Here is an 11,066-nt window from a genome sequence, read left to right as displayed (position 1 = left end):
GGTGATCTAATTTTTGTTTTATACACGGACCTATAGGATGTGTATCTTATTTTTCTCCCCTCTTTCAATGAAAAAGAATGCAATAAATATCCTCTTATATATTATTAAAAAAGTGGCATGCCGGAATATTTTGTGCTAGCAAATTGTTCATCCCAAGTTACACATGATTTCACGAAGATTAAATGGAACTGATGTTGAATATATATTGTGATATATCATGGTTGTATCAATGTTGGACTGTGGATGTAATAGTAATTGCTGTTAATGAATCATATGGTGCTGGATGTGGATTACTTCTTGCCTGTGAATCGAGTGATGAAATCAAATGATCAATCAGTATCAAATGGTAGTAACTGGAATAGTCAAAAATGGTATTTCTTAGGCAAAATTTGCTACAGAACACTTAAAAGAAGTGTGATTAGCCGTGGGATACCGCAAAAACATAAATTGGTTGTAGGACATCGCAAAATAGTAATTAGCTACTGGACACGGGAGACATTATTTTATTATTTTCGGTGAAAACAGAGAAAGAAAGAGTGTTAAAAGTACTGAAATGCCCCCGGCCTTCTCACCTCCATTGCCAAGTTTCTTCTTCTTCACCTCGCAAGGGAGACAGTTCAATTATTCGAACGATCGATGGGGAACTCGTACAGCAATGTCGGCTCGCCGACGGCGGCGGGGTATGTGCAGGCGCCGGAGCTGCCGCTGCACCTGTGCTTCTTCCTGGTGGTGCTGCTCGTCTTCCTCGGATTCTCGTGGTACATGAGCTACGAGTCGGCAGCAGAGCGGTTCGCCAACCAGGCGCGGCTCCTGCTGATGGCGTCGCCGCTCGCACTGTTGCTCACCCCCCGGACCCTGCGTCACTCGAGCCGTCGCTGCTCTTCCCGTCGTTGGGCGCAGCCCGGCACCGTGTTCACCATCCCGGTGTTCCCGGAGCAGTAAGAGGTCACTGCCGCCACCTTCGTCTGCCAGCTCACCCCATCCCCGCCTCTCCTCCCCGCCGTCCTCATCTCCTGCAACGGCCGGCGCGGGCCGTCGAGGCGGAGTCGGAGGTGGCGTGGTCCCGCCGCGGCTGCAATACTGCCCCGCGCTCGCGCCTGGCTGTACGTGACGCACTCCACGACGGCGGTTGAGGCGGCGCCGGTGGTGAATTTGCCGGTGCTTCCCGACACGTGGAGGAGTGCGCCGGCGCGGCGGAGCGTGCTCTGCTCGCGGTGGGTTCGTCGCCGCCACCACCGCTAACGTCACAGGTGGGAGTGAACGGGACGACAGCAGCGTGCGACGTCGTGCTATTCTGCTACTGTCGGGTGAGGCTGAGGCGGCCAGCGTGCGCGGCGCCGGCGGGGAGGGCGGCGAGGAGGCTGGAGAGGTAGTGCTCGTGGCCGGGGGCATTTCAGTACTTTTAACGCTCCCTCTCCTTGTTTTCACCAAAAATAATAAAATAATGTCTCTAGTGTCCAGTAGCTAATTACCACTCTTTTGTGATGTCCTACAGCCAATTCACGTTTTTCAATGTCCCACGGCTAATTACACATTTTTTGAGTGTCCTGTAGTAAATATTGCCTATTTCTTATCAGCCAAAGTGATAAGAAAATAGTCAAGCTTTTTTCGAACGTGCAAAAAATTTACAGATTAATATATTAGAAAAAATAGTCAAGCCTGACGGGATTTATCTTCATGTTGGTTGCCCCCGCCGGGTCCTGACGTCCAACGGTAATGAATTATCATGACGGCTATCCTTAGTGGTGTGCTGACAAAAAGTATTTCTCTATCGATGAGCCATCAGACATTTATCACTTGGTTTCGTTTTACCTATCCTAGGCCATGACAAAAGTTTTGATAAAAAAGTCATATCAAATGTTTAGACACATGCATGTGATATTAAATGTGGAGAAAAAAAACAATTGCATAGTTTGCATGTAAATTGCGAGACGAATTTTTTGAGCCTAATTACACCATGATTTGACAATGTGATGCTACAGTAAACATTTGCTAATGACGGATTAATTAGACTTAATAAATTTATCTCACAATTTACAGGTGAAATCTGTAATTTGTTCTGTTATTAGTCTACGTTTAATATTTCAAATGCGTATACGTATACTTTAAAAAACTTTACACCCAAAGAACTAAACACGCCCTATGTATATATCCTACTAGCATTAGTGAGTTCTCTTCTATATGTCTATGAGAAATTTTATGGTATCTTCTAGCTTAAAGACCATAAAATTACTTATATATTGTGAATTTAATGTTATGTGAGGAAATAAAAACAGAAGGGGGTATTTTCTGAAGTTAGGCTTCATAACACAGAGGCAACATGCTTGTACGCAGTACTTCAATGTACTCTTATCCAACAACAATAGAAGAAGGTAAATTTCACAATTGCAGTTACACTACGATATGTAGATTCCCAATGTTTGTAGCACGGGAGGCATACCACATACATACATTGTACTTCCCCCAACAAAGGAGCGTACACCTTGAAGTTGATCGGTTGAAGCAAAACATCTGAGACCAGCAGAAGCAAAGAAAGGTGTTTGCCTAGCCTAGCAACTAGTACCATTACCGTATAACTCTTCTAGGAGGCAACACTATCACCAAATATTTATTTCTTACTACTATAATCTAACACTACAATCCAACCCTATATACCCTCGTTGCCATCTGTCTTAACCAATCTTGTTGCTGAAAGTGAAAGAGCCCAAACGAACAGAAAAGTGTACAATATCATCGTGCAAACTCATATATCATGCAGGCAGCGACCGCTGCCGCGGCGGCGGCTCCCCCGCCGCCTCGCCGCCACGGTTACGCGAACGTCGATCCCCGGTGCGAGTGGACACGCACGGAAGACGCCGACACCCTCGTCGTCGATGTCTCAGGTAAAAAATAAAATTCATGATTGTACCACGACTCGTGGTTCACATTTTTGGATAAGAAATTTCCGAAAAAAAAAACACCCGAACTTATCTGAATTATTCAGCATAAAATTTCTTGGAATTCAGCCAAAAAACTGTTGAATGACTTGCGAATTGCCTCTCGTGAGGGATTTATTTATTTGTTTTGTTGGTTTCAGGGTTCAGGAAGGAGGAGCTGAAGGTGCTGTACAACACCAGCCGGAAGCTGAAGGTCGCCGGCGAGCGGCGGGCCGACGGCGGCCAATGGGCACGCTTCCTCAAGATGTTTCCGGTCCCGAGGAGCTGCGACGCCGGCGCCATCAGGGCCGTCATGGACAACGAGGAAGCCCTGCTCTACGTCATCCTGCCCAAGGGATCATCGTCTTCTTCCTCCTCCTCCAGGGACAAGAAGGAAGATGAACACAATGTGAGCTCCCAGCCTCAGGGAGAAGCAGCCATGGCGCCCATGGCGGATGGGCCATCAAGCAGCAGCGGCGGCGGTGGCAATCTGTACATCGCCCAGGAAGACGAAGAGATGGGCAAGATTGATGAGAAAGAAGAGGTGATTGCCACGCAGGATGTGCCAAGAACACACGGCGATGTGGATGATGGTAACGGGAGATGGTGGCAGAGGGTCAGGCCTATGAATGTTCTTGGCGTTGCTCTCATCCTTGCAGTGGCTTGCGTTGGAGCCTATGTGCTGTGCTTGATGCTGCTGTGAATCGTAGCATGTGAATTAATCGCTTGTGTAAATGTGTTTGTTGCTCATGTGAATTACAATTGTCACTGTTAGCTTGGGACTGGTTTGCTACATACGAGCTCATCAATGAATGTGAATACAATAACATATATGGCATTCTGCTTTCCTAGTGTTAGATTCTAGTTGTAAATTGTAACGCTTCTGTTTTGCAATTCAACTCATGGAGCTCAGAAAAGGAAACAGTGGACGATGCAATTCGATGCGAATTTGTGATTCTGTTTTGTTCTAAGAGAAGACAATGCCCCAAACGCAGCCTCAAATTACCCACCAAATGGCGATGTTGGCTCTTTTCAACAAGCAAAGATAAGCACTATTGGACACCTCAATTTTGCACTATTGGAAATCTCATTTTGCGCTGGCAAGCTGGGTGCGGATGAGCTTGGCAGCATCTACCATGTTGGTTAGTGCAGGTTTCACCTCGGTGTATTTGCGGGTCTTGAGACCGCGGTCAGGGTTCACCTAGAGGATGTTGGTGTCAAGCACGGCAAGCATCTTGTTGATGCGGTCCGCGATCTCCTCGGTGGAGGGGATCCTGGGGGAGTGGATGTCATACACACCCTCGCGGAAGACGGACAGGAGCTTCTCATCGGTTCGGGAGTTCTCGATGGAGCTCCTGGATAATTACACTCCTGAATAGAGCGGAGCTGCTGCTCTACTGCTACTGAAAATTACACTGCGAATGTGGAGCGGCATTCTCACCACTCCTTAGTCCGTTCTGTCCTCAGTATAGGAGCTATACCAAACGGACCCTAAATATTAATAACTTCTCTATATATTTTGTGGTTTTTTACCATCTACGATATATTGCTGAAATATCATGGTTATATGGGCTTATATATACTCACGCTCTCATGCTTTTAAAAGGATAGTAGCCGATGTGTATTTGGTCACTCCTCTTAGAAAAGGACGTGTTACGACTAGGGTTTGTAATACTGTATGAAAACTATTGGGGATCAAATCCAAGCGGTTTTAACTAGTTTTCGTACCAAGTTGACCGAAAGCACACTTATGTTTTGACAATCCTAAGATATATACAGATCTTAAAGCAACTCCTGTTAAAATAGAAATCTGTCAAAGAAAGCTTACTAAATTTTATTTTCTTTTTAGATTCAAAACTATGCTAAGTTATGGACCCCTTTAATATTATTCTGATATTTTATAGTCATAGCCAATATATTTCACATAGAATTTCACCTAGGTAGGGTACACTACAAACGCCTTTACAACAAATAATCCTTTAATATAATTGTAAAAGCGTAGGTGTATCAGACAGTTTAAATTTTGGTGTACACAAATATAAATATGTGCATCTATATAAAAAAACAACTAATAAACCCTTTTAGTGAACCACTATAAATTTTGAGTGATTCCTGCCACTAGGAGTACACGACTTAGCACAATTAATTGACTAAACACACACCTACTTTTTAATTGGAAAATAAAGCTAATAGTAAGCTGTATAAATAATGGAGAACAAGAGGAATTCATGAAAACACACAACTTGGAGTTGGAAAAAAGAAGAAGAAATTGGTTTAATAGCACTGAAAGTTCACGACTTTAAAAATATGGCACTCAAATGTTCTATTTTATTTTAATAGCATCGAAAGTTACCCTCCATTACTCTACTTAGCATTCCGTTAAAAACCACTCTTATCTTTTGCAATATCATCATTTTGCTTTATTCCTTCTCACATTCCCTTTCTTCTTCCTTGGGCACACAAGTAGGAGGAGTTGTGGCAGCAGGAAGCAACCTCGAGCACAAGATTGATGGAGGAGCTCAACCGCTAATACCATGGTAGACCTCGAGGGCATGCATCATCAGGCAAATTCCAGGACATCGAAGGTGGCAGCCACAGGTAGGTTGACGGCGGTGGCCGCACAGCTCAAAGCCGGCAGCTAGGGACAAGCTCGACGATCAAGGCAGTGGGGGATAAGCTTGAGGGTGTCGGCTTGGGTGAGCTCGCGGCCGTGGCTGCGGGTAGCTGGGGAGCCCGAGGGCACGGCCTGTGGCGATCTCGATGGTGGCCGGGCCGGGTGAGCTCGAGGGCATGGCCTGGTGCTAGCTCGACGACCACATCTAGAGGCTAGAGCAATCTTGATGGCGTCCAAACAGGCAAGATTGAGGTCGGTGGCTGATTATGAACTCGAGGACGGCTGCACAATTTTTTTGTGTGTGTTTTAGTTTTTGAAAAAAATGATAAAGTAAAGAAGTTAACCGAATTTTGAATGGAATGCTGAATAGAGGAATGGAGAGTAACTTTCGGTGCTATTAAAGTGAAATAGAACTTTAAGTGCTATATTTCTAAAGTCGTGATTTTTCGATTACCAAACCCCGGCCAGAGCCAACCAAACAAGGCTATCATGCAGACTTCCGTGTATATGATCAGGCCAACAACAGAAGATCTTCCAGCTAAGAATGTACCGGAAAAGGGAAAAGATTCTGGGCTGATTGGGGGCAATAGTTGAGACCTTCAAATACAGGATACAAATATGGACCAATGTCAGTGCCTCAGAAGTTATTGGTAGAGGTTCACAGAAAGAAGGCCAGCTGAACAGGTGCCTGCACGGTTTTGAGTAAGAAAACAAGTACAGCAACATGAACAGGAGATGGGGGTAGTATATATACTCAACCAACGTTAGTACGTTACACAACCAACCTCTTGTTCAGCTAGGTATATGGAACCAACCCCATTTTATTATTGTTGGCCTAGACAGTTAAGTCAACCATCACCACAGAAAAAATTCAAGGTACAAGAGAAAAGGGGAAAGAGGCAACTCATGCGCTAAGTTACAGAATGACACAAGGACAGGCAAAAAACATCAGGAAGTCCAGCATCAATGTGATTCTTTGGCGGCCTCAATCTCTGATGTGCTTTCGACCATCACAATCACAGGGCTACAGCTGAAATACTGAGAGCTACGAGTTTAGAGCAACCGCGCTCTGCGACTCTACAGTCTTCAGGACTTCCTCTCCCATTCGCTTGCATCCGACCAAGGTCTGGTTAAGAAAGATAAGTTTTCAAAGGGGAGAAAAAGGGAGCACATATAATTGGTACCTCTGTAGCACTAGTTATACAAGTAGCGAAAGTTAACAAATTTGAGGTGCAACATAAGCTAAAAGAAACTGATTGTTTGATCTATGCTACATAATAAGGTAGAGTTGAATTTCCTTTTTTCAAGTTGAATACTCCCTCCATCCCAAAATATAAGAACCTAGGACCGGATAGGACATTTCCTAGTACAACGAATCGTTGTAATAGGAAATGTCCCATACGGTCCTAGGTTCTTATATTTTGGGACCGAGTACATGATAAGTTGATAACTAGTCCCAATATATCACACTTTTTTTCTATGCTCACTGTATAAAACAATAAATAATTATCCCTAGGTAGCCACCAACTATTTGGTATGCAAGTAGATTATACGAAGCTAGTAACCATTATTAAACCTCAGTTTGGCAGAAACATAGCAAATAGCTACTAGACACTGGACATCTTCAACAGGACAAATACAAGCATTGTACTATTCATGGATGCATAACAAATCAGTCTTACCGTTCCAGGAGAATATATGTCCCCAGTTCGGAACCCGTTGTTTAGTGTCTCTGTAACTGCGGCTTCAACTCTCTTTGCAGCATTTTCTTCTCCAAGGCCATACCGCAATAGCATGGCAGCACTAAGAATTGTAGCTAATGGGTTTGCCTTATCCTGCACTCAATAATTAATAGAGGAAGCAAACATTCAGATAAAGCTGCATATTAAAGGCCAATGTAGAGTTTTAACAATATTTCAGAGTTAGAGGTCATCTCAACCTGCCCAGCAATGTCGGGCGCAGAACCATGAATAGGCTCAAAAAGACCTGGTCCCTGCATACAAAAGGAGAATACTTAGCTGTCATACATCCATCATTTTCATCAAAAAATCAGTGTCTAAAAAATGCAGAGAAGTTTTGGCCATGCATTACCGATTCACCAACACTGGCAGATGGGAGCATTCCAATGCTTCCAGTAAGCATTGATGCTTCATCAGACAATATGTCACCAAAAATATTGTTTGTGACAATTGTGTCAAACTGCAACATTGCAGGGAATTCAGTGGGTTAATGCTCGCTTTCTCAGCAAGGTGCAATAAGTTGCATATAAAAGAAACAAACCTGCTTAGGATTCCTAATAAGCTGCATTGCTGCATTATCAACATACATGTGCGACAGCTCAATGTCAGGGAATTCAGAAGCTAATGAAGTCACCCGTTTTCTCCAAAGCATAGATGCCTACAATAATATAAGAATGAAAGAGCCATGTTAAACAACAGATCAAAAACAAACCTTTTTAACCTTTCAAGGGATTTACAAGTGTTAGAAAAATGATAAGTAATGATATGTGAATCCAATTAAGTATCCAAGATAGAAACACCAAATCTATGTTTGTACTTTTTATTTCGCAATCATATGACAACCACATACATGTTTGTTATAGCGTCCATGCTCAGTTTAAGAATCAAGTCAAACAGAAAGGATCAAGGAACACTTCCATACAACATATACTCCAACATGAAGTTTCACAACATAAATGTATCTTGAAGTACCTCAAGCACATTCGCTTTGTCTACTGAGCAAAGCTTCCCGCGCCTCTTGCGAGCAACCTCAAATGCAACACGTGTGATTCGATCAATCTGGGGATCAAGCAAAATTCCATGAACACATAAAATTGTTGGAGGTGAATGCATTCTTAAAAAAAATAATATTAAATGAACATTTCTTAGTTTGCAATTAAATACAGACACGTGACCAGATATCATGTCTAGACAGATATTTGTGAGAAAATAAATGTCGAAGCTGTATTTGAAGTTTAGCCATGCACATTCCTGGCACCACCACCCATGTGGGACTATGACTTGTCCAAGAAATAACTTTTCAGTGGAGCAAGATGCTAAAATATGTAATGAAGGATAGAATCACCTCAGAAGCTGAATATACTTCAGTGTTGAAGCCAGTGTCTTCTCCTTTGTCGTTCTTTCCAAAACCCCTAGGTTGGCCGAAGTATATTCCTGCCAGGCAAATGTTGTAACAAGTTCCATAAGAATGTATATGAAGTATCAATATGAAAAATTAATGAGAAACCTCCATGCTCCTTAATTAATATTACCTCCTGTAAGCTCTCTAACAACCATGATGTCGACTCCTTCAGCTACTTCTTTTTTCAAAGTAGATGCATCTACTAACTAAAGAGATAATTAGCTCAAAGGAAAAAATAACTACAGGTAGTCCTCTTGAATACTATAGGAATATAGGGGCAGCATAGCTAGTACATAAACATTAAAAAAAATGAAGATTGATATTAACTACTTTCCCTATCACTAAATATATATGTCCTAGAATATATGCAGTCAAACAGTATTATATTCACCATTAGTAATTTTCCAAACGAAATCAAGATTGCCTACATGAAGTTGGTATACTACATCTGTACATCCATCATGGATTATAATTTAAAAATATAATTCATAATAGATTTCTTTTGTGGTTGATGACAACATAATATAATGGAATGGGCAGGCAATGCATATTTAGTGAAAAAGGAGAACTAGAGAAAATTAAGCCAGCTCTATATAAGCATGCATATTTAGAGGAAGGAATGACATTGCAACTGGAGCTAACTTCAAAACGACATTACAGAAGGAAAAAAACAAACAAAAATCTTTTGGAATATCCCGTCATATTCTTTTGAATATGAAACACTCCTTCCACACCCATTTCTGGTAAGTGTCCATTACTAGCCACTACAGGGAAAGAAATCACTGTCATTTTACCATTCATCATGGTGTAATATGCCATAATATGCCTTCACAGTGCCATTGTGAAGACAAGCTTCATTTGCATTGTTATTTGTTTAAATTAAATACGGATGTTTGAAGGTTACTGACATAGTTTTCCCTATCTATTAATAGCAGCATCGCATGCACTAATGTAGTTACAACCTTGAATGTCCGAGACAGTTCAGCAGTCAATTCAGATACCCCAGATCGTGGTAATTGTTCAAAATTGGCATTGGCACAGATTACTTCAGGAGATGTTCTACCATCATTTCAACTCCATAAAGCTCAAAGCAACTAAAAAGATGTCGCTATTTAAACGAATAATACTGATCAAGCGAATTGCACTGAACTGAACTAAGGTGGGAGTAGGATATACCTGAGGCAACACTGCAGCTGGCCTCAGATTAGCAAAGACGCCAAGCCCAGCGCGTATCTGGAGCAACCCAGTCTCTGGCTTGAGGTGCTTCTCATTGTTATCCCACTTATACCTACAAAGCACAGCATTGTATCAAACTATCCCGGAAGTCAGAACGCGAATTCTGACCCAGCCGAAAACAAACTCTCTGCGGGTACTGCTGCGGCATCTACATTTCTAGTCGAACAAACCGCTCACCCTCCTATGGCGCCGAGGAGGACGGCGTCCGACGCCTGCGCCGCCGCGAGCGTCTCCTCCGGGAGCGGCACGCCGTACGCATCCACCGCCGCGCCGCCCATCAGCTTCTCCTGGAAGCGGAACTCGACGCCTGTGGCGGAAGGAAACAACAAGGGGGGTCATACTGCTGCTAGCAATCGGGGGCTAACGCGTAGGGCCGAGAGAGAGCGAGAGTGAGAGAGATTGATTCGAAGCCTTGCCTTCGAGAGCGCCGGCGAGGGAGAGGACGTCCTTGGCGACGGCGACCACCTCCGGGCCGATGCCGTCACCGGGGAGGAGCGTGACGTTGTAGCTCCTCTTCGCCGCGGAGCAGCGGACGGCCGCCATCGGGCGCCGCGCCGTCGCCGGCGCCGGCGGCGCCATCCGCCGACGAGGCGACAAGGCTAGGGTTTTGATGAGGGGATTAGCTTGGATTGACATTTTTTTTGTGTTTCTTTTTTTTTTTTTGCAAGTTTAGTGGTCGGAGACTTGGTGGTGGGCTTGGGCTTTGCCCTTGCTTTGTTGGTGCTGAAACGCGTTTAAAACCGGCAGCTCTCGGGAAAACCACCGGAGTCAGAGCTGCCGCGCGGTTGTGTTGTGCCCTGCCCTTCGCCCGAGAGAAGAGTTGCTTCGGTGGATCACGGTGCTCTTATAGCATGTAGGCACCGCACAACTTCGTCTCCCGTCTCCAGCAGCTCGCGTTTCTTCCACGTCGCGACGAGGATAACCAGCGAGCCGTTAAGTCTGGATAACTAATAGTAACGTTTTTCAATGATCGACTGATGCTATAGATATAAAAAGAGAAGAAATATGTTTGCGGTATGTTATGAGACCCTTTGATCGGACCTGCTAAAACCATACAACCAGTGAGGGTTCAAGCCCAAGACGTCGAGTCTGTCGGGACAAAGTCCCCATGGCGAAGACTATCAAGCAAAGACGGCGAAGGGCGAAGGATCGCGCTGTTA

The 11,066-nt window shown here is 43.9% G+C and overlaps 2 protein-coding genes and 1 pseudogene across 2 annotated transcripts; 2 read left to right on the top strand and 1 right to left on the bottom strand.

Moving 5' to 3' along the window:
• Positions 1-264: 264 nt before the first annotated feature.
• Positions 265-1,406, top strand: LOC112938255 (uncharacterized; annotated as a pseudogene).
• A 1,241-nt stretch (positions 1,407-2,647) lies between these two features.
• Positions 2,648-3,746, top strand: LOC9270178 (uncharacterized). Its single transcript, XM_015774747.3, has 2 exons — positions 2,648-2,882; positions 3,077-3,746. The coding sequence occupies exons 1-2, from the start codon at positions 2,753-2,755 to the stop codon at positions 3,616-3,618; spliced, it is 672 nt and encodes a 223-aa protein (XP_015630233.1). The 5' UTR covers positions 2,648-2,752; the 3' UTR covers positions 3,619-3,746.
• Positions 3,747-6,254: 2,508 nt separating this feature from the next.
• On the bottom strand, positions 6,255-10,617 carry LOC4333613 (3-isopropylmalate dehydrogenase 2, chloroplastic). Its single transcript, XM_015777770.3, has 11 exons — positions 10,323-10,617; positions 10,084-10,213; positions 9,847-9,958; positions 8,801-8,876; positions 8,614-8,702; positions 8,241-8,327; positions 7,810-7,926; positions 7,621-7,728; positions 7,469-7,522; positions 7,212-7,364; positions 6,255-6,655 (listed from the first exon to the last, which is right to left on the bottom strand). The coding sequence occupies exons 1-11, from the start codon at positions 10,540-10,542 to the stop codon at positions 6,575-6,577; spliced, it is 1,227 nt and encodes a 408-aa protein (XP_015633256.1). The 5' UTR covers positions 10,543-10,617; the 3' UTR covers positions 6,255-6,574.
• Positions 10,618-11,066: the final 449 nt, after the last annotated feature.

The sequence above is a fragment of the Oryza sativa genome, chromosome 3, assembly GCF_034140825.1.
Source record: "Oryza sativa Japonica Group chromosome 3, ASM3414082v1".
Classification (NCBI taxonomy): Eukaryota; Viridiplantae; Streptophyta; class Magnoliopsida; order Poales; family Poaceae; genus Oryza; species Oryza sativa.
Note: the sequence above shows the minus strand (reverse complement) of the source record. Positions and strands in the feature narration are given on the sequence as shown.

Coding starts and splice junctions, on each gene's coding strand:
- LOC9270178 (XM_015774747.3), top strand. CDS start 2,753: ATGCAGGCAGCGACCGCTGCCGCGGCGGCGGCTCCCCCGCCGCCTCGC. Junction 2,883..3,076: donor CCTCGTCGTCGATGTCTCAG/GTAAAAAATAAA, acceptor TGTTGGTTTCAG/GGTTCAGGAAGGAGGAGCTG.
- LOC4333613 (XM_015777770.3), bottom strand. CDS start 10,542: ATGTCAATCCAAGCTAATCCCCTCATCAAAACCCTAGCCTTGTCGCCT. Junction 9,959..10,083: donor CTCCTCGGCGCCATAGGAGG/GTGAGCGGTTTG, acceptor TGTGCTTTGTAG/GTATAAGTGGGATAACAATG. Junction 7,365..7,468: donor CGCCCGACATTGCTGGGCAG/GTTGAGATGACC, acceptor TATTGAGTGCAG/GATAAGGCAAACCCATTAGC.